The 23,770-nt window shown below is 68.6% G+C and overlaps 1 protein-coding gene across 4 annotated transcripts in view; it reads right to left on the reverse strand.

Annotated features, from left to right (window-relative positions):
* Window positions 1-5,776: 5,776 nt before the first annotated feature.
* The window catches only part of PALM (paralemmin), a 50,009-nt gene continuing 32,015 nt past the window's right edge, over window positions 5,777-23,770 (reverse strand). For 3 of the 4 annotated variants that reach the window (XM_075902610.2, XM_075902608.2, XM_075902612.2), the window contains exons 4-9: window positions 22,765-22,895; window positions 16,785-16,893; window positions 16,063-16,084; window positions 14,779-14,841; window positions 12,010-12,141; window positions 5,777-7,233 (exon numbers count right to left, since the gene is read on the reverse strand). In XM_075902610.2, coding sequence (XP_075758725.1) covers window positions 6,635-7,233; window positions 12,010-12,141; window positions 14,779-14,841; window positions 16,063-16,084; window positions 16,785-16,893; window positions 22,765-22,895 — 1,056 coding nt within the window. In that variant the 3' untranslated portion in view covers window positions 5,777-6,634. The remainder of the gene's footprint in view (window positions 7,234-12,009; window positions 12,142-14,778; window positions 14,842-16,062; window positions 16,085-16,784; window positions 16,894-22,764; window positions 22,896-23,770) is intronic. The other variant, XM_075902609.2, reaches the window with a different exon arrangement.

Consider the following 23,770-nt stretch of genomic DNA (forward strand, 5'->3'; position numbering starts at 1 on the left):
TGGGGCCCCTCGCAGAGTCAGGGGAGCTGGGAGGAAGCCCGGGTACCGGGTACCACCGACCGAACAAGGACGAGCATCGGGATGCGACCCACTGACAGTACTGGCAGGGCGTGGAAAGCACACAGGGGTGTGGCGGGGAGCAGCCAGGGGTGACACTGAGCCCGTGAAGGGTGCAAGCTGCAGAGCAGGGAGGCAGAGGCTGTGCCAGCTGGGGGGTGCATTCAGGGGCCTGATCTTTGGTTAATCCTGGAGACATCACATGAGGGAGAAATTCACCCGTCTGCAGAGAGGCAGCTGGTTGCCCCAGCCCTGCCGAAGCCCCTGAAGCCGACAGGCCCCGCACTGCCAATTCTGCGCAGGCGTAACTGTGACGGGACAGAAAATGCGGGCTGGCGTGCCCCTGCCAAATGGACGTGCCTTGGCACAGGGCCACACTTGGGTGAGCTCAGCCTCTAAGGAATACGCGAGAGAACCGGGTGAAACCCAAGGCTGCATGGCCGTGTCCCCTCTCGTTTTCCCACAAAGTGTGGAATAAACATTGTTCCGTGCACCGAGGCCCGTGCACCACCAGGAGAAACACAAACCTGGCTGTGGGCATGTTGCTAATCAGCTGGGCAGCGCCGGAATCGCTCCTAAGCAGCCGCACAAGCGCCCAGCTCACAGGGAACCCTGCTGCCAGGCCCATCTCCCCATGTTTCTAGCATGGGGCTGGGGTAACGCCTTGGGCTTCCCCTTCGCCACAGGTGAGTGTCTAGAGCCAGGGGCCAGCCAAAACCCTTCATGCACTTCCAGGGTCAGACGCCAGCAGCACAAATCCACTGGAGTCAATGGAAACAAGACCCGGCCCCGGGACTCCAGCTGAGCCTCCCCCTCGGGGGATTGGGCCCCAACGTGACCTCCCGGGAGCTTGGCCTGATTTCCAGGCACACGCCCCAAAGCTTTTGTTTTCTTGTGTCTGTACGAACCTTCTGGGAATGCTCACGTCTCGCTCGCGCTCGTGCGAACGTGCTAGAAGCATTACCACGGCCACGTGCTCAAACCCCTTCCTTCAGCCTCCAGCCGGCGGGACGAGGCCCCGCCAATGGCCCAGACCCTCTGCTGCCCCGAGAAAGGCCAGGTACCCGGAGCCGGGGGCTTGCCAGCGTCACGCCGGCTGAGCCTTCGCCGAACCCCTGCCAGGAATGAGCCAGTCTGCAATAATCATCCGCGAGCGGGGAAAGGGGCCAAGGTCCCATCGAGAAACGCTTGGCTGCAGGCAAACGCCCCAGCTCGTCACGGCCCCGGCTCTGCCGCCCCGCCCCACACGCCGCGCGAGCCCTTTCTGGCTCCCGGGGCTCGGTGCCAAGGCAGCACAAACGCTCGTGCTGCCGTGGCCCTCGAGCGCACCCTGCAGCAGCCCCAGCAAAGGACACACCCGGCCGTGGGCAGGCGCTTTGCCTGTCTAGCCCCACGCACGATCCAGGCAGACTCGCCTCTTGCACGCGCTCCAGAGGCACCACAGGGCCGTGGCCCCGTGTGGGAGTGGTTCTGCTAGAGGGGGTTTCTCCCACGTGCCCGCTGCCGCCCCTCCGGGACCCGCCGTGTGGGGAAGCGCCGCCCCCTCGCACGAGGGCCCCGGCAGCGAGCCGCCCCCTCGCACGAGGGCCCCGGCAGCGAGCCAACAATCCGGGACCTGCATCAGCTTGGCGAATCTGGCCCTTGTGGTGCAGAAGCGGGTCAGGCTCCGCGCAGAGCCGGGGGGAGATTCGCAGTTGCCGTTGCCTCTCTGCAGTCAGGGATCGGGGGAGCCTGTCCTGAAGGGCTCCCTCCCGGTGCTCCCAAGAGCAGGCGTCCGCCCGCAGAAGAACCAGAAGCTCCCTGGAGGCGGCTGCGGCCAGCTCCAGACTCAAACCAGGAGCAGCAACGTAACCAAAGTGCCGCCCCGGGGAGTTCCGGCTCCGAGTCGAATCGAGCCTCAGCCCTCGCTTGGCTGCTTTAAAACCAGGCACCCGCCTCAGGCACAGCCAGGTGGAGGAATAAAGACACTCGGGGGAGGGGGTGACCCCAGAGGAGACCCCGAATTGTGGGGCAGCCCCACAGCATCAGCTGAGAGTAGAATCCGGCCCCATCTCTTTACTTGGGGGTGGGATTCTGCTTCCAGGTAAGCTGGGGAACCCCATCAGTGTCAGCCGGCCTGCAGAGGGAGAAGGGGCCAAGGGGACCCAGCAATGCCACGAGGAGACGCCAAAGGCAAATCAGGGCCCCCCAGCACGAGGGCACCCGGCAGGGCACGCCCGTGGGAGGACACGTACCCCCCGGCACGAGGGCACCGGACAGGGTACGCCCGCGGGAGGACACGTACTGCCCGGCACGAGGACACCGGACAGGGTACGCCCGCGGGAGGACACGTACCCCCCGGCACGAGGGCACCGGACAGGGCACGCCCGTGGGAGGACACGTACCCCCCGGCACGAGGGCACCGGACAGGGTACGCCCGTGGGAGGACACGTACCCCCCGGCACGAGGGCACCGGACAGGGTACGCCCGTGGGAGGACACGTACCCCCCGGCACGAGGGCACCGGACAGGGTACGCCCGTGGGAGGACACGTACCCCCCGGCACGAGGGCACCGGACAGGGTACGCCCGCGGGAGGACACGTACCCCCCGGCACGAGGGCACCGGACAGGGTACGCCCGCGGGAGGACACGTACCCCCCGGCACGAGGGCACCGGACAGGGTACGCCCGCGGGAGGACACGTACCCCCCGGCACGAGGGCACCGGACAGGGTACGCCCGCGGGAGGACACGTACCCCCCGGTACGAGGGCACCGGACAGGGTACGCCCGCGGGAGGACACGTACCCCCCGGCACGAGGGCACCGGACAGGGTACGCCCGCGGGAGGACACGTACCCCCCGGCACGAGGGCACCGGACAGGGTACGCCCGCGGGAGGACACGTACCCCCCGGCACGAGGGCACCGGACAGGGTACGCCCGCGGGAGGACACGTACCCCCCGGCACGAGGGCACCGGACAGGGTACGCCCGCGGGAGGACACGTACCCCCCGGCACGAGGGCACCCGGCAGGGCACGCCCGTGGGAGGACACGTACCCCCCGGCACGAGGGCACCGGACAGGGTACGCCCGCGGGAGGACACGTACCCCCCGGCACGAGGGCACCCGGCAGGGCACGCCCGTGGGAGGACACGTACCCCCCGGCACGAGGGCACCGGACAGGGTACGCCCGCGGGAGGACACGTACCCCCCGGCACGAGGGCACCGGACAGGGTACGCCCGCGGGAGGACACGTACCCCCCGGCACGAGGGCACCCGGCAGGGCACGCCCGCGGGAGGACACGTACCCCCCAGCACGAGGGCACCCGGCAGGGCACGCCCGTGGGAGGACACGTACCCCCCGGCACGAGGGCACCGGACAGGGTACGCCCGTGGGAGGACACGTACCCCCCAGCACGAGGGCACCCGGCAGGGCACGCCCGTGGGAGGACACGTACCCCCCAGCACGAGGGCACCCGGCAGGGCACGCCCGTGGGAGGACACGTACCCCCCGGCACGAGGGCACCCGGCAGGGCACGCCCGTGGGAGGACACGTACCCCCCGGCACGAGGGCACCCGGCAGGGCACGCCCGTGGGAGGACACGTACCCCCCGGCACGAGGGCACCGGACAGGGTACGCCCGCGGGAGGACACGTACCCCCCGGCACGAGGGCACCGGACAGGGTACGCCCGCGGGAGGACACGTACCCCCCAGCACGAGGGCACCCGGCAGGGCACGCCCGTGGGAGGACACGTACCCCCCGGCACGAGGGCACCGGACAGGGTACGCCCGCGGGAGGACACGTACCCCCCGGCACGAGGACACCGGACAGGGTACGCCCGTGGGAGGACACGTACCCCCCGGCACGAGGGCACCGGACAGGGTACGCCCGCGGGAGGACACGTACCCCCCGGCACGAGGGCACCGGACAGGGTACGCCCGCGGGAGGACACGTACCCCCCGGCACGAGGGCACCGGACAGGGTACGCCCGCGGGAGGACACGTACCCCCCGGCACGAGGGCACCGGACAGGGCACGCCCGTGGGAGGACACGTACCCCCCGGCACGAGGGCACCCGGCAGGGCACGCCCGTGGGAGGACACGTACCCCCCGGCACGAGGACACCGGACAGGGCACGCCCGTGGGAGGACACGTACCCCCCGGCACGAGGGCACCGGACAGGGTACGCCCGCGGGAGGACACGTACCCCCCGGCACGAGGGCACCGGACAGGGTACGCCCGTGGGAGGACACGTACCCCCCGGCACGAGGGCACCGGACAGGGTACGCCCGCGGGAGGACACGTACCCCCCGGCACGAGGACACCGGACAGGGTACGCCCGCGGGAGGACACGTACCCCCCGGCACGAGGGCACCGGACAGGGTACGCCCGCGGGAGGACACGTACCCCCCGGCACGAGGGCACCGGACAGGGTACGCCCGCGGGAGGACACGTACCCCCCGGCACGAGGACACCAGACAGGGTACGCCCGTGGGAGGACACGTACCCCCCGGCACGAGGGCACCGGACAGGGTACGCCCGCGGGAGGACACGTACCCCCCGGCACGAGGGCACCGGACAGGGTACGCCCACGGGAGGACACGTACCCCCCGGCACGAGGGCACCGGACAGGGTACGCCCGCGGGAGGACACGTACCCCCCGGCACGAGGGCACCGGACAGGGTACGCCCGGGGGTGGACACGTATTGCCCGGCACGAGGGCACCGGACAGGGTACGCCCATGGGAGGACACGTACTGCCCGGCACGAGGACACCGGACAGGGTACGCCCGCGGGAGGACACGTACCCCCCGGTACGAGGGCACCGGACAGGGTACGCCCGGGGGGGGACACGTATTGCCCGGCACGAGGGCACCGGACACGTAACGCCCGCGGGAGGACACGTACCCCCCGGCACGAGGGCACCAGACAGGGTACGCCCGCGGGAGGACACGTATTGCCCGGCACGAGGGCACCGGACAGGGTACGCCCGGGGGGGGACACGTATTGCCCGGCACGAGGGCACCGGACACGTAACGCCCGCGGGAGGACACGTACCCCCCGGCACGAGGGCACCAGACAGGGTACGCCCGCGGGAGGACACGTATTGCCCGGCACGAGGGCACCGGACAGGGTACGCCCGCGGGAGGACACGTATTGCCCGGCACGAGGGCACCGGACAGGGTACGCCCGCGGGAGGACACATATTGCCCGGCACGAGGACACCGGACAGGGTACGCCCGCGGGAGGACACGCTGAGGGACTCGGGGGCTCAGACAAGCACCTCGTGCGGGGGGGGCCCAGGACTAGGAAGGCGGCAGCGCTGATGCCAGGCGGCTGCTGGGGCCCGGCGGGCGGTTAAATGGGTTTAGTGGCCCTGGGCACGTTCAGAATCCCCAGAACTTGCTGGGAAGGGCCCTTTCTCCCGCTGCCCAGGACCTGGGCCAGCCTCCTCCAGGGCGGGGAGCCTCGCGGCTCGGCGGCTCAACGGCGCGGTGCCCGCAGGGGAAGCTGTCGCACGGGGAGACGCGGTCGCGCTGCTCCGGCCCCTCGTGGCCTCGTCGTTCCAGCAGAGGAAGGAAAGGAGCCGCCCGTCTGCAGAACCCAGCGGGGGACGTCAGAGCTCAGGGACGGGAGCTGACGGGCCCGGACCGGCATGAGCCAGCGGGGCCCACGAGTACCGTAAGGCTCGAGCGCTGGACTGAGGACGGGCTCCGGAATGATCGGTTCTGCTGCCTGGAAATCCAGCAGGGACAGGTTTATTTTTTATAAGCTGCTACATTTTTCTGGAGCTGCGCGTGGCCCGGGAGCAGCCAGGGCAGGCCAGCGAGAGGTTCGGACCCGAGCTCACGTGCCGGCCAAAACCTCCGCTTCCGACGTCCTGCGGAGCCGTGGTCTGGGGAGCTCGGGCGCTACGTCGGCGTGGACGAACCCGGGGACGGGCGCTCGTCAAGCGGGTGGCTTGGGCAGCTGGACTCTGGCCGATGTGGGAACTTCTGTCCCACAGGAGCAGGCGGCCGGTGTCACCGGGCAGTGGAGGAAGTGCCAGGCCACGGGGGCCTCTCTCCGTCCCCTCCCGTGGGGCAGGCGAGAAACAGTCCTTACAACAGCCAGTTCTCCAAGGCCGTCTCAGAGACGTCCTAGTCCTATAGCCCTCTCCCAGGCCTCCCCATCAGCAAGCTCAGCTCTGGCGTCCTTCGGCGAGCGGCGGCGGGCGCTACTTAGCGAGGGGCAAAGGCAACCCAGCTTCCTAGAGACGGGCGAGTTCCACGAACGCCGGCCCTGCCGTGGAGTCGCGGGGGAGACGCCGGGGGGGACAGAAGCGTGTGGAATAAATCGGACATCCGGCGCCGGTTGCGTGCTGCGTGGGCGCGGCTGTCGTGCGAGCGATGCCACGGCCGGGCGGTGCCGCCGCCTCTTATCCGCTTCACCGGCGCCGTGTTGGCCCCCCCGTGGGGTAAGAAAAGGAGCCGTGTGGTCAGTACGTACAGGGCGGTGTCACTCGGAGTGCGCAGGGCCTGGGTGACTAAGGGACGGGGACGGGGACGGGAGGGACAGTCTCTTGGCTGTACAACGGGGCAGGGAGGAGCCGGCGGTGGCTTCACATCACCGTGCAGCATTTGCAGCGCTGTTTCTTCATGTCCAGGTCCTGGTCGGCTCCCTTGGGCTCTGTGTCGTTGGCCCCCGGCTTCTCCCCGGCCTGGCTGTCTTCCTTCAGCGGCAGGGCGCCCGCTGGCTCCACGGTGCTGCCGTTGGGCGGGGCGTGCTCCTTGCCCGGGCAGTCGGCTGCCGGCTTGCTCTCGGCATCTTCGATCACCACCAGCTCGGCCGTGATGGTGCCCCCCAGGCCCAGCACCTTTTTGGTCTCGTTCTCGTCCTCCACGTGCTGGTAGCCCATGAAGATCATGGTGACCGGCTGCTCCTGGCTGGGCTCGGGGCCTTCGCCGGAGGCCAGTATTTTGGGGCTGTCCATGGGCTTGGCTTGCACCCCGGTGATCTCCTTCCGGGGGGTGCTCTTCTGGCTGGGCAGGCTGCCCTCAGGCCCCCCCTTCTTGGCCTCCTCGCTCTTGGAGTCCCACTCGGCGATCTCGCTTAGGGTCTTCTCGTCGGCCTTGTGGATCAGCTCGTCCACCTCCGAGGAGCTGAGAGCGTGGACCCCGTTCTCGATGGCTCCGTCCTCCATGTGGACCGCGTGCACCACTGGGGAGAGACAGAGAAGACAGTGAGGGCCCAGGGGAGGCAACGGCAGCATGAGCCCGACGGCTCCGGGCCAGGCTCAGGTCTGAGGGCAGGAACGTGCGAGCGAAGCTCCTTGATCGCTGGGATCGGATCCCTGCCCAGGGCTCTGGCAGCGCTGGAGCCTTTCCAAGAAGCAGGCAGGCCCCTCGCCCCCAGCAGACACGGCGGCTGCCCCTCCCCGAGCAGCGCTCTCCCGAGGGCGACCCCACCCACGTGCCTCTAGCGCAGGGCTGGGGCAGATCACACGAGGGAGCGCAGAGGACACGGAGCCAGCCCTAGAGCGGGGCAGCGAGAGCGGCGTCCGAGTCCCCTCCGGGGCTCTCGCCAAGTCTGGGGGCTCCGTCAACAGCTGGAATTCGGGGAAAACTCAATTTGTGGGTTAAGTTCTGCAGCGCGTTCTCGGTTTTGTGCTTTTCGCAGCCAAGTGGCCGGCCCGGCTACGATGCAGTCGGTCAAGCAACTATGCTGCAATGGTAGAAGTGAGTGTGTCTGCGCACGGCGGGGCGGGCAGGCAGGCCTTCTTTTCAAGGGGCATTTTATAAAAACAGGCTGAGAAACACGGAGCGGGAAGCGTCCCGGCCCCAGACACACCCCATCTCAGACAGGAGCCCGCACCCCCGGACTAGCCAGGCAGCCGCTAGAGGGCCCCAGTGCGCCATGCCAAGGCTTTCTGGCTGGACTTCCCCGGGGTGGGGAGCGCACGTCGGCTGTCTGGGTAGCTCCCTGCATCTTTTCCAGCAGCCCGGGCTGCTAGCTGGCTGCTGTCCTGAACAGCCGCCGGGCAGCAACACAGAGCCCCGCGCCCAGACACCCAGAGCCCCCTGCGTCCCCGCGGAGCCCCCGGCTCAGCGCCTGCACCCCGCGGAGCCCCCGTCCACAGCACACCTCTGAGCCCAAGGCGGGGCGCAGCGCGGGAGCCAACGGGCCAGGGAAGGGGGCAGCACGTCTGGGTCAGAGCCCTGCCGGGGGTGACAACGGGCGGCGTTTGCTCGTCTTGTGCAGCCTGAGCTACAGGCTCCCGGGGGAGAAGCGACTTTTCCAGGTGCCTGCGCACGGCTCAGCCCCACTGCCGCCCGGCCCCGGGCCCAGACAAGGCCACGGCTGGGCCTGGCCGGCAGAGTGCGAACTCCTGTGGCCCCCGCCGCACGCCGAGCAGAGCCCACCGCTCCTGCCCCTCGGGGTGCTCGTCCCAGCTCGGGGGCGAGAGGGAGGCTGCAGAAATCCCGGAGGAGGAGGTCGATGGTTTGCACCAGCCTGCCCCGGCCGCGCCCCTCCCACAGCGACGGCTCCAAGGCCCCGAGAGCAGCTCCCGGGGGATGTGCTGGCCCAGCACGAAGGCCAGACCAGGGCTGCCCTCAGCCAGGCCCCTAGCGAGAGCGAGGGGACAGATCCCAAAGCCCCTTAGGAACCCAGGTCTTAGTGCACCCCCCCCATCGTAGGGAAACTGAGGCACAGGGCTGGGAAATCACTTTGCCAAGGCCACAAATGGAACAGCAGAGCCAGGGACTCAGCTGGCCCCAGAGTTCAGCACCCAAGCCCCACCCCACGCTCCTTCCACCACCCCCTAGGCCAGGCAGCCGGCGGAACTTTCCTCCACTTCCTGGGGTCACATCCCCCAGTGCAGGGCCGGAGGGACCTCGGGAGGCACCTCGGGAGGCATCGTGTCCAGCCCCCTGCCCAAGGCAGGACCAACCCCAGCTCCATCAGCCAGCCAGGGCGTGGTCCAGCCGGGACGTACACACCAGTAGGGACAGAGACTCCACCCCCGCCCAAGGGATCCATCCCAGCACTTCCCCGCCCTCCCTGGGAAATCGTCTGGCCCAATCTCCAGCTTAAGCCTCAGCAGGGCGGTGGGTGTTCGGAGGCAGACGGAGGCGCAGGGGCAGGTCTGGGCCCCTCCGTGGCCTGTCGCCAGCGGAGACGGACGGTGATTCCCACCCCCTCTACCAGCCCTTCGCACAGCTGACGCCTGCTCTCGGATCCTCTCTCCAGACTAAACTTGCCCCACAGGGCGGGATTTCTGACCCCTTCCGCATTCCTTGCTCTCCGCTGGGCTCCCTCCAAGCTGCCCAGTGCCCGGAGTTGGATACAGAATCCCAGTTCCGGGCAGACCCGGACAATCCCCCCCATGTGCTACGACACCCCCAAGGACATTCGCCTTGTTCTCGGCTGCATCGCATCCTTGGCCCGTTCACTGGGCCGCTCCGCCCCGCAGGCCCCGTCCAGCGAGTCCTGGGGGCTGGCGTTTGAGTTTTCCACCCGCAGCAAGGCCCCTGGCGCTTCGCGTCAGAGCGATTCTCCTGCCTGCCAGGGTCACGCTCAGCTCGTATCGACAGCGCTCGCCCCCGCCCGGCTCGACCCCTCTGCACGCTGCACCCATCGCCCAGCGCCTGCCCCCGCCCGGCTCGACCCCTCTGCACGCTGCACCCACCACCCAGCGCCTCCCCCCGCCCGGCTCGACCCCTCTGCACGCTGCACCCATCGCCCAGCGCCTGCCCCCGCCCGGCTCGACCCCTCTGCACGCTGCACCCATCGCCCAGCGCCTCCCCCCGCCCGGCTCGACCCCTCTGCACGCTGCACCCACCACCCAGCGCCTGCCCCCGCCCGGCTCGACCCCTCTGCACGCTGCACCCATCCCCCAGCGCCTGCCCCCCGCCCGGCTCGACCCCTCTGCACGCTGCACCCACCACCCAGCGCCTCCCCCCGCCCGGCTCGACCCCTCTGCACGCTGCACCCATCCCCCAGCACCTGCCCCCGCCCGGCTCGACCCCTCTGCACGCTGCACCCACCACCCAGCGCCTCCCCCCGCCCGGCTCGACCCCTCTGCACGCTGCACCCACCACCCAGCGCCTGCCCCCGCCCGGCTCGACCCCTCTGCACGCTGCACCCACCACCCAGCGCCTGCCCCCCGCCCGGCTCGACCCCTCTGCACGCTGCACCCATCCCCCAGCGCCTGCCCCCGCCCGGCTCGACCCCTCTGCACGCTGCACCCATCCCCCAGCGCCTGCCCCCGCCCGGCTCGACCCCTCTGCACGCTGCACCCATCCCCCAGCGCCTGCCCCCCGCCCGGCTCGACCCCTCTGCACGCTGCACCCACCACCCAGCGCCTCCCCCCGCCCGGCTCGACCCCTCTGCACGCTGCACCCACCACCCAGCGCCTGCCCCCCGCCCGGCTCGACCCCTCTGCACGCTGCACCCATCCCCCAGCGCCTGCCCCCCGCCCGGCTCCACCCCTCTGCACGCTGCACCCACCACCCAGCGCCTCCCCCCGCCCGGCTCGACCCCTCTGCACGCTGCACCCACCACCCAGCGCCTGCCCCCCGCCCGGCTCGACCCCTCTGCACGCTGCACCCACCACCCAGCGCCTGCCCCCCGCCCGGCTCGACCCCTCTGCACGCTGCACCCATCCCCCAGCGCCTGCCCCCGCCCGGCTCGACCCCTCTGCACGCTGCACCCACCACCCAGCGCCTGCCCCCCGCCCGGCTCGACCCCTCTGCACGCTGCACCCACCACCCAGCGCCTGCCCCCCGCCCGGCTCGACCCCTCTGCACGCTGCACCCATCCCCCAGCGCCTGCCCCCGCCCGGCTCGACCCCTCTGCACACTGCACCCACCACCCAGCGCCTGCCCCCCGCCCGGCTCGACCCCTCTGCACACTGCACCCACCACCCAGCGCCTGCCCCCTGCCCGGCTCGACCCCTCTGCACGCTGCACCCATCCCCCAGCGCCTGCCCCCGCCTGGCTCGACCCCTCTGCACGCTGCACCCACCACCCAGCGCCTGCCCCCGCCCGGCTCGACCCCTCTGCACGCTGCACCCATCCCCCAGCGCCTGCCTCCCGCCCGGCTCGACCCCTCTGCACACTGCACCCACCACCCAGCGCCTGCCCCCTGCCCGGCTCGACCCCTCTGCACGCTGCACCCATCCCCCAGCGCCTGCCCCCCGCCCGGCTCGACCCCTCTGCACGCTGCACCCATCCCCCAGCGCCTGCCCCCCGCCCGGCTCGACCCCTCTGCATGCTGCACCCATCCCCCAGCGCACGCCCCCGCCCGGCTCGACCCCTCTGCACGCTGCACCCACCACCCAGCGCCTGCCCCCCGCCCGGCTCGACCCCTCTGCACGCTGCACCCATCCCCCAGCGCCTGCCCCCCGCCCGGCTCGACCCCTCTGCACGCTGCACCCACCACCCAGCGCCTGCCCCCCGCCCGGCTCGACCCCTCTGCACGCTGCACCCATCCCCCAGCGCCTGCCCCCCGCCCGGCTCGACCCCTCTGCACGCTGCACCCATCCCCCAGCGCCTGCCCCTGCCCGGCTCGACCCCTCTGCACGCTGCACCCGCCGGCCCCGCCCAGCCATTGACGAGAACATCGCCCAGCGCCCAGCCACTGGCCACTGCTCTTCGGACACCGGCTCTCGCGCCGCGGCGCCCCCCTGCTTTGGCCCGAGGTGACCTCTGCAAATCCAGGCTGGCCGCTCCTTGCCCGACACTCGCACGTGGAGTCTGCTGCTTCGGGGGCTGCAGCGCGGCCCTGGGGCTGGGCAGCAAGTCGGGGGGGGGTGCTCTCTGCTAACCCCCGTCACTGACGCCAAGGATCCGCCGCAGCCGGGGTACGGGCCCACCTGCCAGTCGCCAGGAGAGCTGGAGCGTGGGTCATGGCCCCCATACAGCCCCGGCCCCTGCAGCTCCCTCCTTGCCGCCGGGGGGCGGGGGCAGGGCAGCACTCCCTCGGGGCCCCTACCTTTCATCTCATCCTCGTACACCTTGACCCCCTGCAGGCAAGGATGCTTGGGGAGCAGGGTGGTGCTGGACAGGACTTTGGTCTCGCCCGTGACTTTGTCCTTCTCCACCGTGATCTCCACTGAGTACATGGCTGGGACACAAACAGGACAGCGAGGGTTAAACCAGTCCCGGCTCCCGCCCCTCGGAGGCTCCCAGCGCTCAGCAGCAGGCAGTAGCGTGGGGGGGTGAGATGGCGCAGCTGGCGGGGGGGGCAGTGTGCGTCCCAGCAAGGCAGAGTGTGCGGCAGGCAGCGTGTACGTTACCTTCCAGCAGCCCGGCGCGGCCGTCGGCTCCCTTACCTCTCGGGCCGCCGGGAGATGGGGCGAGCGGACCCCTCTCGGCCGGGCCTCCCTCCGGCCTTGCACGATGGGCAAAGAGCCCAGCCCTCAGCCACGGTGGCTGGAAGGAGCCTGCGCTCGGCTCGAGGGGTCGTGTCCATCAGTCCGGGAGCAGCTGGGACTCTAAGACACGCCAGGACGGGCTGAGCCCAGCCTCCCGCTGTCGCGAGCTGGGGGATGGTCCCTGTGCAAAGCGGGTGCCAAGCTCCGTCAGCTGGAATTCCCCGCCCGGCGGCCGGTGTGCGTCGCACGGCTTGGTGCAGGGCTCCCGCCACGAGGCAGGGCGGCGCGTCCGGCCCAGGGACGGGGTCTCAGCGGGCGCCAGGCGACGTGGGCTCCGGGGCGTCTGCAGCGCCTGCTCGGTTTGGCTCGTCCGATCTCCTCTGGCGGGATCCGTCTCTGAGCAGCCTGGGTCCCAGCTCCTGCCTGCTCCGCCCGGACTGGGCCGCCTGCATCGTCTCATCTTGGCAACTCCGGGCGAGAAGGCCGCCCCGGCGTGATCCACACCCACCTGGCTGCAGCGAATCCTTTGCAAGGGGGATGGAGCTGCCCTGCCCTGTCGCGGCCACACAGCATGGCCAAGCCCGGGTGCCCGGCAGCTGCCCAGGCCCGCACTCCAGCAGAGCGGCCGGCGCTCCCAGTGGAGCGGGATTGGGCGGCGGGCGGCTGCGAGGCGAGCTGGCAGCGATCTAAGCAACCCGGCGGCACCGGGGTTAGCCGAGCCATGCTGCGATCCCACGTGGCCAAGGAGCCAAGAAGCCACAAAGCGCAGGAGGCAAATAAGGAAAACAACCCAAAGCGAAGGCCGGCGGCGCCTCTCGACAGGCGCGAGGAAGGGTTGGGCTAAGGGGGCGTAAATAACATTCCCCTCGGGGCTTGGCAACCAGTGGACGGCAGGGACCACGCCGGAGGGGGAGGGGAGCAGGCGTGGAGTTAATGGGCAACGCCCCTTCGGGGGGGCAGGCACGTGGATCGGTCTTGGCGTGGGCCGACCCTCCTGTGTTCTCGCCGCGCAGCTGCGGCAAAGCCGGGCGGGGGCTGGCTCGGTGGGGACACGCGGTTGGTGCCCCCCCATGGGAGGCAGCTCAGCTGGTCTGTGTCAGGCACCGAAACGGGCAGCGACCGCCCAGCGGCTCAGCACAGCCTGTCCTGGGCGCTGCCCACCTACCTCTCGGAGATAGGCTCACGGCCGCTCCGAGTCCCGCCCTCCGTGGCCCTGGGGGCACGGCCAGATGGGAGAGACGTACTCTGAGGGCCTGCACCAGCCCTGCGTGGAAGGAGCTGTGGGCGGGACTTGGAAGAGGTAGGAGTTCTCATTTTTTCCAATCCCGGTGCAGAATAAATTTTGTTCTGTGCACCGAGGCATGCATTATGTGCACCAGCAACAGACACATATGCTGCCAGCTGTGGGTGCTCTGCTAATCAGCTGGGCAGCACCTGAGTCTTTCCTGGGCGGCCGCCCTAGCACGCAGCTTAGAGGGAACACTGGCTGTGAGCCGGAGGGAGGGGAAGCCACGCAGAGGCTGGGCCGGTGAAGCCTTGCACGACGGGTCCTGCAAGGCCGTTGGGTGCTAGGGGCAACGGGGCAGTTTGCCAGACTGTGGCTTGCCCCTCCTCCAACTTGGCCTAGGTCTATGGATTCTGTCCCTCTCCCCCGCCCCGAACGACCATCAGATCGGATTCTAGGTGCCGACCAGCTTTGGGGGGGTGGGGCGTGCTGGACGGTGACTCTCGCTGGGAACCCACGTCTGGCACCAGGCACAGAGCCAGGACACGGGCTAAGAGGGACCCTCTTCCAGCATGTCCCTAAGGCACGGGGCTGTGCGCTCGCACACGTGGGCAGCCCTGGGTCTCCCCTTAGAAGTGTGTGACGGGGCTTTGAATGCGCCAGGTACCAATGCTCCCTCAGCTTTTCCAGCCATGTGCGGAATCATTGTGTTGTGTGCACTGAGGCGTGTGCACCACCCGGAGAAACGCGCTGCCGACTGCGGGCGCGCTGTCAATCAGCTGGGAGGCATGTGACTCATTCCCGAGCGGCCGCACAAGCGCCCAGCTCACCGGGGACACGGCTCGGCACCCAGCTCGAGACGACCCACGTGGTGACTGCCTGGCACAAGTGAATTGCAGCCTCCCCTCCAGGCTCTCTCTCGTCTCCGGGGAACGGCTCCCTGTGCCGCGCACGTGACCCACAGCGATGGGCCAGCAACTCCACCTCGGGGGGCGGACGCTCACGAGCTCAGCCCACCCTGAACGTTCCTCCCCCGCGCTACGCTCGTATTTCACCCGTGCGCCGGCCAGCCCTGCCCCGGCGGACAACACGACCCTGGGGAGGCCCCACGGCGGCCAGTGCTCCGGACCAGGGGGCGCAGGACGGGAGGCGACGTACGTACCTGCCTTCATCAGGCTGCTGCCCTCCACTGACTTCATGGGGCTGTTGGAGATGGGCCGCTCCGCTTGGGAAAGAAGAGGAAACAACGTGACTTCCCAGGCCGGACACCTGTCTAGCCGGGTGACCTACCGTGGCAGAGGACACGCCCTGCTCCCACCTTACCTTACCCCCGCCACGCCCCCTGCCCTGCCACAAGCCACGCCCCTCTGCCCTGCTCCCACCATGCTCTGCCACCTGCCACGCCTCCTACCCTGCCATGCCCCTCTGCCCTGCCCCACTGCCCAGCCACCTGCCACGCCCCCTACCCTGCCACGCCCCCTACCCTGCCACGCCCCTCTACCCTGCCCCACTGCCCAGCCACCTGCCACGCCTCCTACCCTGCCACGCCCCTCTAGCCTGCCCCACTGCCCAGCCACCTGCCACGCCCCCTACCCTGCCACGCCCCTCTACCCTGCCCCACTGCCCAGCCACCTGCCACGCCTCCTACCCTGCCACGCCCCTCTACCCTGCCCCACTGCCCAGCCACCTGCCACGCCCCCTACCCTGCCACGCCCCCTACCCTGCCCCACTGCCCAGCCACCTGCCACGCCCCCTACCCTGCCACGCCCCTCTAGCCTGCCCCACTGCCCAGCCACCTGCCACGCCCCCTACCCTGCCACGCCCCTCTACCCTGCCCCACTGCCCAGCCACCTGCCACGCCTCCTACCCTGCCACGCCCCTCTACCCTGCCCCACTGCCCAGCCACCTGCCACGCCCCCTACCCTGCCACGCCCCCTACCCTGCCCCACTGCCCAGCCACCTGCCACGCCCCCTACCCTGCCACGCCCCTCTAGCCTGCCCCACTGCCCAGCCACCTGCCACGCCCCCTACCCTGCCATGCCCCTCTGCCCTGCCCCACCCCGGGGACATGTCGGGGTGATCCCTGGTTGCTCAGCGCAACAGAGGCAGTGGCGTATCCCAGGCATGCAGCAGGCATGACCACCCAGCTCCTCCCTTTGCCTGAGCTCTGGGGGGGGGGGGGGCAGGGAGGCTGCTGCCCCCGGAAATGGGCTTCCACACCCTTTTCCTGGGCGTGGCTGGGGCGCCGGGGCAAGGGGAGCTGACTGCCGGAAGGAGCCGCTCACGGAGCGAGGAAACCGGGGCTCAGCAGCGGCCAGCGCTACCCCTGCCCGACAGCTGCCCAGGAGCCCACGGCTCTAGGAGCAGGCATCGGGAGGCGCATGGGGGGCCGTGCCCCAGAGGGAAGGAAGATTCAGTCCCGTGGCGGAGACAGGCGAGGACCCACCTTTCGCCGTGCCCAGAGGAGTCTGCAAAACAGAACAGGGGGAAGGGGGGTTACAAGCAGCCCTGGCCAGCCCGGGACAAACACAAGCCCAGAAACCCGGTGGGCGCGGGAGGGCACCGAGTGCCGCTCTCATCCTGCCAGGGCCGCTGACCACCTGGCCCTTGCTCCGCTCTGCCCCAGCAGCTGGCCTGAGGGTTGGGGATTCCTGGGGGCGGATGTGGGGCCCGGTGCAGAGCGTTGCCCCCAGGAAGGCGGGGGTGCTGCGGGTCGCCTGTGCAGCCCCCCGGGGACGGCCGTGTGGCATTTCACCCCCTCTGCCCGAGTCTCTGCCTCGCTTTCGTGCCCCACGTTGCACCTGGGCACGTGCCTGGAAGAGCCCGGACGGCAGCCAGCTCCGGGGAACCCTGGGCCAGGCAGACACGTCCGGCCCTGGCTCACTCTGGTCCCATCACCCCCCAGAAGCCAGAGGGGCTGAGCCCGTTCCCAGAGGGCTGCCGCTCGGTGGAGTTACCAGCGTAGCCCCTGGCTTGGGCCAGGGCTGCCGAGAGGTAAACCGAGGCAGCTGCCCCGTCACAGCGGTCTGAAGGGACTAGACAGGGGCCTCCCCTGCACGCAGAGACGTGGCTATCCCGGGCTCCCCACCGCCACGGGGTTCATGGAATTGGCCTCTTCCAAGGGGGCCCTGAGGCCAGCAGGGCTCCGCTCCCCCCCCCCCCCCAGACCTTTTGTGCGTTTGCTGCTTTCTGCTCCTCCTCCGCCATCTCCCCCAGGGTCTCCTTGGTGGAAGGCGCCAGGTCTCCGTTCTCCAGGCTCTCCAGCTCCTTCTCCAACCTGGAAAACAGAGCCAGGCGGCTGAGCTGTGTGTGTGTGGGGGGGGGGGCTGGCTTTCCTGCCACAGCCCCCCCGAGCCACCCCACCAGCCGGCACGAGAGCAGACCCCAGGGAGCAAAGGGGGATGGAGGGACAGAACCAGACCACCAGGTGGAAAGTGTTACCCAGTTCAGTGTCCGCAATGAAAGCTCCCGAACCCTCACTCCGGCCTCCCAGCCCCTTCTGCTCCACCCACTAGACCCCGCTCCCCTCTCCTGGCACTGGCGATAGAAGCCAGGTGTTCCCTCAGCCTCCTCTGCTCCACCCACTAGACCCCCCTGCCTTCTCTGCGCTCCCAACGTACACGTCGATCCTGACCTCAGCTCCTTGCGCTGCCGCGAGCCCCGTCCTGCCCCTGCGGCACCGAGGCCTGATTCCAAACCCAGAGCAGGGGCCCGCTCGGCTTTCCACGGGGCCGCGCTCGGGTGCGAGGCAGCTGGAGCCCAGGAAGCGCGCGGGGGAAAGAGGCAGAGCAGAGGGGCCCATCCTGCCACCGGAGCCCGGCCGAGCCCGAACCTGCCTCCTCCTGCCACCGGCTCAAGCCGCGTCCAAACCGCCCACCCGCGCGTGGGTCTTGCGAATTTCCTCGGCTTCGCCCCAGGGCCTGGCTTCACCCTCGCAGTGACCGGGCCGGGCTACCCCTGCGCCGCAGGAGCCGGTCGGCATGTGGCACCCCCTACACGCCCGGCGACCCCCCGACACGCCCGGCGACCCCCCCAGCAACCCTCCCGACGCGCCCAGCGACTCCCGACACGCCCAGCGACCCCCCAGCATCCCTCCCGACGCGCCCGGCGACCCCCCAGCAACCCCCCGGCAACCTCCCCGACACGCCCAGCAACTCCCGACACGCCTGGCGACCCCCCGGAAACCCCCCGACGCACCCGGCGACTCCCGACACGCCTGGCAACCCCCCCGACATGCCCAGCAACTCCCGACACGCCTGGCGACCCCCCGGAAACCCCCTGACGCGCCCTCCCGACCTGGTGACCCCCCGGCAATCCCCCTGGACGCACCTGATGACCCCCCACATGCCCGGCAACCCCCCGACACGCCCGGCAACCCCCCGACACGCCCCCGACTCGGCAACCTCCCGATGCACCCGCCAACCCCCCCCAGCACATCCAACAACCCCCCGTCACCCGGCAGCAGCCTGCACTCTAGAGCTGGCCTCGGGAGCCAAGGGGCTGGGGCCGAGGGAACCGGCCGGATGACGGGACGGGAGTGTCCAGAGACAGGTGATTCAGGGGCCCAACACTCAGCTGCTGTCACCCGCCCAGCGCCATTGGAGTCAGGGGCCAATCCAGATTCACCCCCGGGGACCCAGCTCTCCCTGGCGCCATTGTGCAAAGCAGAATCCCCAAGGGCGAGCCCCCGGCCAAGCCTTCAAACCGTCTGGGGGGCATCCCCCCGCCCCGCGTGGGGCCCAGTTTCTGCCACAAGTCTCCAGGCTCTGCCTGTCACGTCCAGGCACGGAGCACCCCTCGCCCAGCCCCCCGCTTTGGCTTGAGTCTCTGGGGAGAATGCGACTGGTCTGCCCTGCTGCCCGCAGGGGGGTGTCACTGAGGGGGGCGGGCGCCAGGCCGCAGCACCAGCTACGTTCTCGTTGGAGAGCTTCTCTGGGGCTGGCCCTCACCCTGGCCTCTTGGCGCCGAGGGAACCCAGGCATGTGCTGAACCAGGGCCCCTCGGTGACAAGCAGCTGGAATGCGCCCCCCCCCAGGTTGGTTTTATGCTGCTCCGGCCGCCACCTCGGCCAGGGTCTGCACTGGGGGTCTCCCGAGCTAAACGTGGATCTCGGCTGCTCCGGCGAAAAGCCCAGGCCCACGGCCTCCAGGGACCAGGCGCAGGGAGGGGCCGTAACACCCGGCCAGTGGGTCACACCAGGAAGCTGCTCGGTGGGGCCAGGACTGAGGCTCTCGGGGCCGGATTTTCAGAGGCGCTTTCTGCAGCCACATGTCCGCCGGCCGGCTGGGAAGCGCAAGAGACTGCGGCTCACCGGCTGAGCGCGTTTCCCGTCAGGGATTCACCAGCTCCCCGGGCTTCTCCCGCCTTCTGCTGAATTGTGACAGCAGCTCCGGGGGGACGACGGCCACGCACAGACCAGAGCTGCCCGTGCGAAGCCTTGAACCAAGCACCGAGCACGCACGAGGCTTCAGGTTTCCTGCCCACACGCTCCCGGCCAGCGCCGAGGGCTCCGGGGCTGGACTCTGGCCAAGATTTCTTGGAAGCGGCTAGTGATGGGGGGGAGTTCCGTCTCTGGAGCCCCAGTTTGGCTCTTCGGAGCAGGGCAGGGACATGGCCCTTTCTGACGGATCCGGCTGCCTTTGGCAGGATCGGGGCCCTCGGGCGGTTTCAAGGCTTCGCACCTCCGCGTACTTACCACTCGCCCTGCGCTGCCACCGGGACAACAGCGTCTCCTGCTGCTTATAAAAAAGAAGGACAGAAATACCATCCCGGTTTGGATAGGAGCCTGGGCCTGGGCCGGGCTGCACCTGGGGGCCAGCCGTGTTGCCGGGAGGAAGCTATGGAGCCTGCGGGAGGGGGAGGAGGCAACATGCCCACCGGGTCCCTGTCAGAGCAAGGACAAGGCTGGCGGGGAGGTTTCCGTGCCAGGCGACTTTGCTGCGGGTTAGTGTGTAGGACTGAGGGTCCAGATCCCGGCTTCTAGTCTCAACATCCCCTGCCTGCATCATGTAAGAACATAAGAACGGCCGGATTGGGTCAGACCAAAGGTCCATCTGGCCCAGTGTCCTGTCTGCCGATAGTGGCCAGCACCAGGTGCCCCGGAGAGGGTGGACCAAAGACAATGATCAAACGATTTGTCTCCTGCCATCCCTCTCCAGCCTCTGGCAAACAGAGGCCAAGGACACCATTTTATCCCTTGGCTAATAGCCTTTTATGGACCTAACCTCCAGGAAATTATCTAGCTTCTCTTTAAACTCTATTATAGTCCTAGCCTTCACAGCCTCCTCTGGCGAGGAGTTCCACAGGTTGACTACACGCTGTGTGAAGAAGAACTTTCTTTTATTAGTTTTAAACCTGCTACTATTATGGGAACTAATAAATAACTTTTCTTTATCAGCCCTCTCCACCCCACTCATGATTTTATAGACCTCTATCATATCCCCCCTCAGTCTCCTCTTTTCTAAACTGAAAAGTCCCCGTGGCTTTAACTTCTCCTCATATGGGACCCGTTCCAAACCCCTCAGCATTTTAGTTGCCCTTTTCTGAACCCTTTCCAAGGCCACAATATCTTTTCTGAGGTGAGGAGACCACATCTGTACCCAGTATTCCAGATGTGGGCGCACCCTAGTTTTATACAGGGGCAGTAAGATATTCTGTGCTAGTCACTAGAACGGGCTGGGGCAGGGGGCAGGTTTTTAATGAGAAATTGTGAAGCTTTCGGGGGGGGGGGGAAGCCCAGCAAGTTCGTAAGTCGAGAGGCCCCGTCTGACCTCACTTGGTTGGGACAGAACCAGGATGCCTCCAGCTCTGCACCCAGAGCGCACAGGTCAGCGTCCGGCCCGGAGCCGCGCCGGTTCTGTGTGGACACTGGGCCCTGTCTCCCGTTTGTCAAGTGCCCTTCCCCGCTTCGGTCTCTGAAAAGCCCATTGTGCCATTCGAGGGGCACAATAGCCCCTTTGGGCCTGACCTACATCTGCGCCGCGTCTCTGTAATTAATGGCCAGCGGGACGGAGAGGGAGGCACGCCCTGCATTCTGGCTGCTGAGAGACTCTCCTCTCCCGGCGTCTCTGCTGCCGGCTTTTTCTTTCTGCTCTTTGGCAGCTGAAGGAACAGGAAGGAGGTTACTGGGAGAGGGGAAACGTTTCTGGCTTTTTCTTCTAACTCATCTCCTAAGAGCTCAGCCTGCAAAGCCAGCCCTCCAGGTCTGTGCTGTGGTGCTCAGGGCCCCGGGAAACGCTCGGCAGCTGCTGCTCTTTCGGACTCTCCTCCACCAGAGCAATGCACCCGGAGCTTGCGGGCAAATCCCAGGTCGCCGCTGTCTGGAAAGAGCCAGGTGAGGGAATCTGAACCTCGCGCCCTGCGCGGACGCCTGGATATAAAGCCGAGACCCGCAAATGTGGAAGGTTCTAGATACAAAATGTGTAGCCGGTGTGCAACCAGTTCTGCCGCAGTAGCCAGGATCGTGAACTAGCCACACGCAACCGGCCCAACAGCCGGAACGTTACGTTCCTTTCACCCGGGGCCCGTGGCTCTCCGGCCTCCTTCAGAAAACCTCCAGACGAGGCGCTTGCCTGCCTCCCAAGCCAGCCTGCGCCGTTGTCCTGCTCTGAACAGCCAGGAAGTTTGGCCTGAGATTTCATCTGAACCCGCTGGGCCGGCCCTTGAGCCCGGGTCTCTCCTGCTCTCGGGGCTGGAAGGAGCAGCATGGCTCTCGCGTTCCTTGCGGCGCCGGCTGACTGTCTGCGCTCCCGCTCCCCAGGCGCCTCTTCCTCTCAAAGGGACGGCTGTGGCCCTTCTCGCAAGAGGCACGATGGCCGTGCGCGGCCATCCACAGCCCGGGCTGCACGCCGCTCTCCGGGACGCCCCCGTGAAGCGCTGGGGGCGGGGGGGCGTTGTGCTCACGGTTAGTCCGTGGCTGGCGGTGCAGCCATGCAAGCAGCAACGGTGACTGACCCTTCGGCATCCGTGGCGGGGAGGCAAAGGCAGCGCCCCGGGGAGGAGGGGGCAGGTGTTCGGCTCTGATCACTTGGGAACAGAGCAGGGCCCGTGCCCAGGTTTTCTGGGCTGCACGGCTCCGGGAACGCCACTGTCAGCCGCTCTCGGACGGGGAACTTGGCCCAGGGCTGCTCGGCGGCGAGAGGCCTTGTGGGGGGCCAGGCAGGGAACAGGCAGCTTCAGTCCAGGGCATTTCCCGGCAACCCCCTGCTGGCGGGATGCGCCTGAAGAAGTCAAGCGGCTTCCGGCTTAATCCTCCAGCTCCCTCTGCCCTGCCGAAGCCTCCCCCCCCCCCCCCGACACCCAGCCGCAGTTACGGCAACGAGGGAAACGCTCCAGGACCGGAGCGGCAAAATAGCCCAGAGGAGTCTGAGGGATTCTGAGGGAGCATGTTGCTAGCAGGAGTGCGACTCCTGCAGTCCTCGCTCGGGCAATATGCCCAGTGATTTCCAGGGGAACTTGGCCTGAGTGAGAGCGGAGTCGCGCGCTCAGGATTTAGCCCGGTTAGGCGGATATATTCTATTTAGCAGGTCTTATCGGAGGTCACAAAGCCCCACAGGGAGGGAGGGAGGGACCAGTTCTCCGACGGAGGGAGAAAAAGGGGGTTAGATGACTTGCCCAAGGGCACACAGATAAAATCAGTGGCAGGGCCAGAAATAGCTCCAAGGAGTCCTGGTGCATGACCCACACCTTAACCATTAGGCCATACTGCCTCCTGGAGTCAGGCCCAGGGCTTGGCCACCCAGGCTGACAGGCGCCTGCTCACACCTTGCACAGGCCCCAGACCTGTGCGCTCTGGGCTGTCGGAGGCTGGGGAATCCCGGGTTGCTTCTCCCAGCGGGAGCCAGCGAGTCCCCTGCTAAGTCTCCCCTCGTCCCTGGAGAACGGGGCCCCAGATGCCCAGGGCATCCTGAGATGGGCCAGGGCAGGAGCTTGTGGAGCCCAGGCTGGGGGGAAGGACGCGGGGAACTAAGCAGCCAGAACCGGAGCCGCTCGTGTGAAGCCAACCAGCAACGCCCTTTGCCTCCCGGCGTAGCTGCTGGTCTCCTGCGACTTCCTTCCCGGCCCCTCTTCTGCCCCCACCGCCCCGCATCCCCCCCTCCCCTCCCCTCCCCTCCGGGGGCCCTCGCCAGCCAAGCTCCTCCCCGGTCACCTCTGGATGCTTTCTTCCAGCTCCTTGCTCTTCGCCTCGTCTTCCTGCATCTGCTTCTTCATGGCCTCGTCTTCCTCGGAGGCAGACGACGGGGCCCCCTCCAGCAGCCACTTCTCCCGCAGAGCCTTGGACTGGGGGGGGGACACAGAAAGACCCGTTACTTCCCCCCACCTCATCCTCGCACCCCCCACGAAGCCAGGAGGGGGCTGAGCATTGGGCTGCCCTCTTACCGGGACCCCTCCCACTGCTCGCGGCAACGGGAGGAGCCCAGGAACGCACATGGGCGAGGGCCTTGCAGGGACCTCACGTTGCACCACGGGGTGGGGCCCATCCCCATGGCCTCTGGGCCTCAGCCCCCCGGGTCTGCCCAGAGCCTCAGGCCAGAGAGCCCCTCGCGATGAGCTCGTCGGGCCTGTCACCCCCGTATCCAGCCCAACCGTGCGGCGAAAGCGCCTTGCGAGGAGGCCTCCAGGCGAGACGAAGACACAACGAGCTCGCCGAACGCCCAGCGGCTGCTTCCTTCAGGGTCTGGCTCAACTGGCGCCTTCCCTCCCACCCAGGGAAACCGAGCCGGCCACTCGAGGGGCTACCCCCGTTCGGAGCGGCACCCTTAGCTCCAGCAGCAGTCGGGCCGGGGGTGCTTGGGGTCGTAGGCTCGAGCCCCGCCAAGGAGCCCGGCTCTCGGCATCCTGCCAGGGCCTGCGAGGCTGGTGAGTTTCAAACCTTGGATGGCCTGGGGCTCACAAGAGCCGCGCCCACCCCCTGCCGACCCCGCCACTGGGGCTCGGACGCTGGCGAGAGGGACGCTCTCTGAGCTGGGGAAACGCCAGAGCCAGGCCCTGCCCCAGCCGCGCTGTCCAGATCGGGCCTTTGCAAAGCCCCGGGAGGTGACGCTGGGGGAGGGGAGTCCTTCAGGCCAGGCCCCAGGGTTCGCATTAGCCGCCTGGCTCTGGCGAGCGGAGACGCCTGCTCTCCCGCAGCACATTCTGCTGCACAAACGCTTCCG

Source organism: Pelodiscus sinensis, chromosome 32 (genome assembly GCF_052426305.1).
Source record: "Pelodiscus sinensis isolate ZL-2025 chromosome 32, ASM5242630v1, whole genome shotgun sequence".
In the NCBI taxonomy this organism is placed as follows: domain Eukaryota; kingdom Metazoa; phylum Chordata; order Testudines; family Trionychidae; genus Pelodiscus; species Pelodiscus sinensis.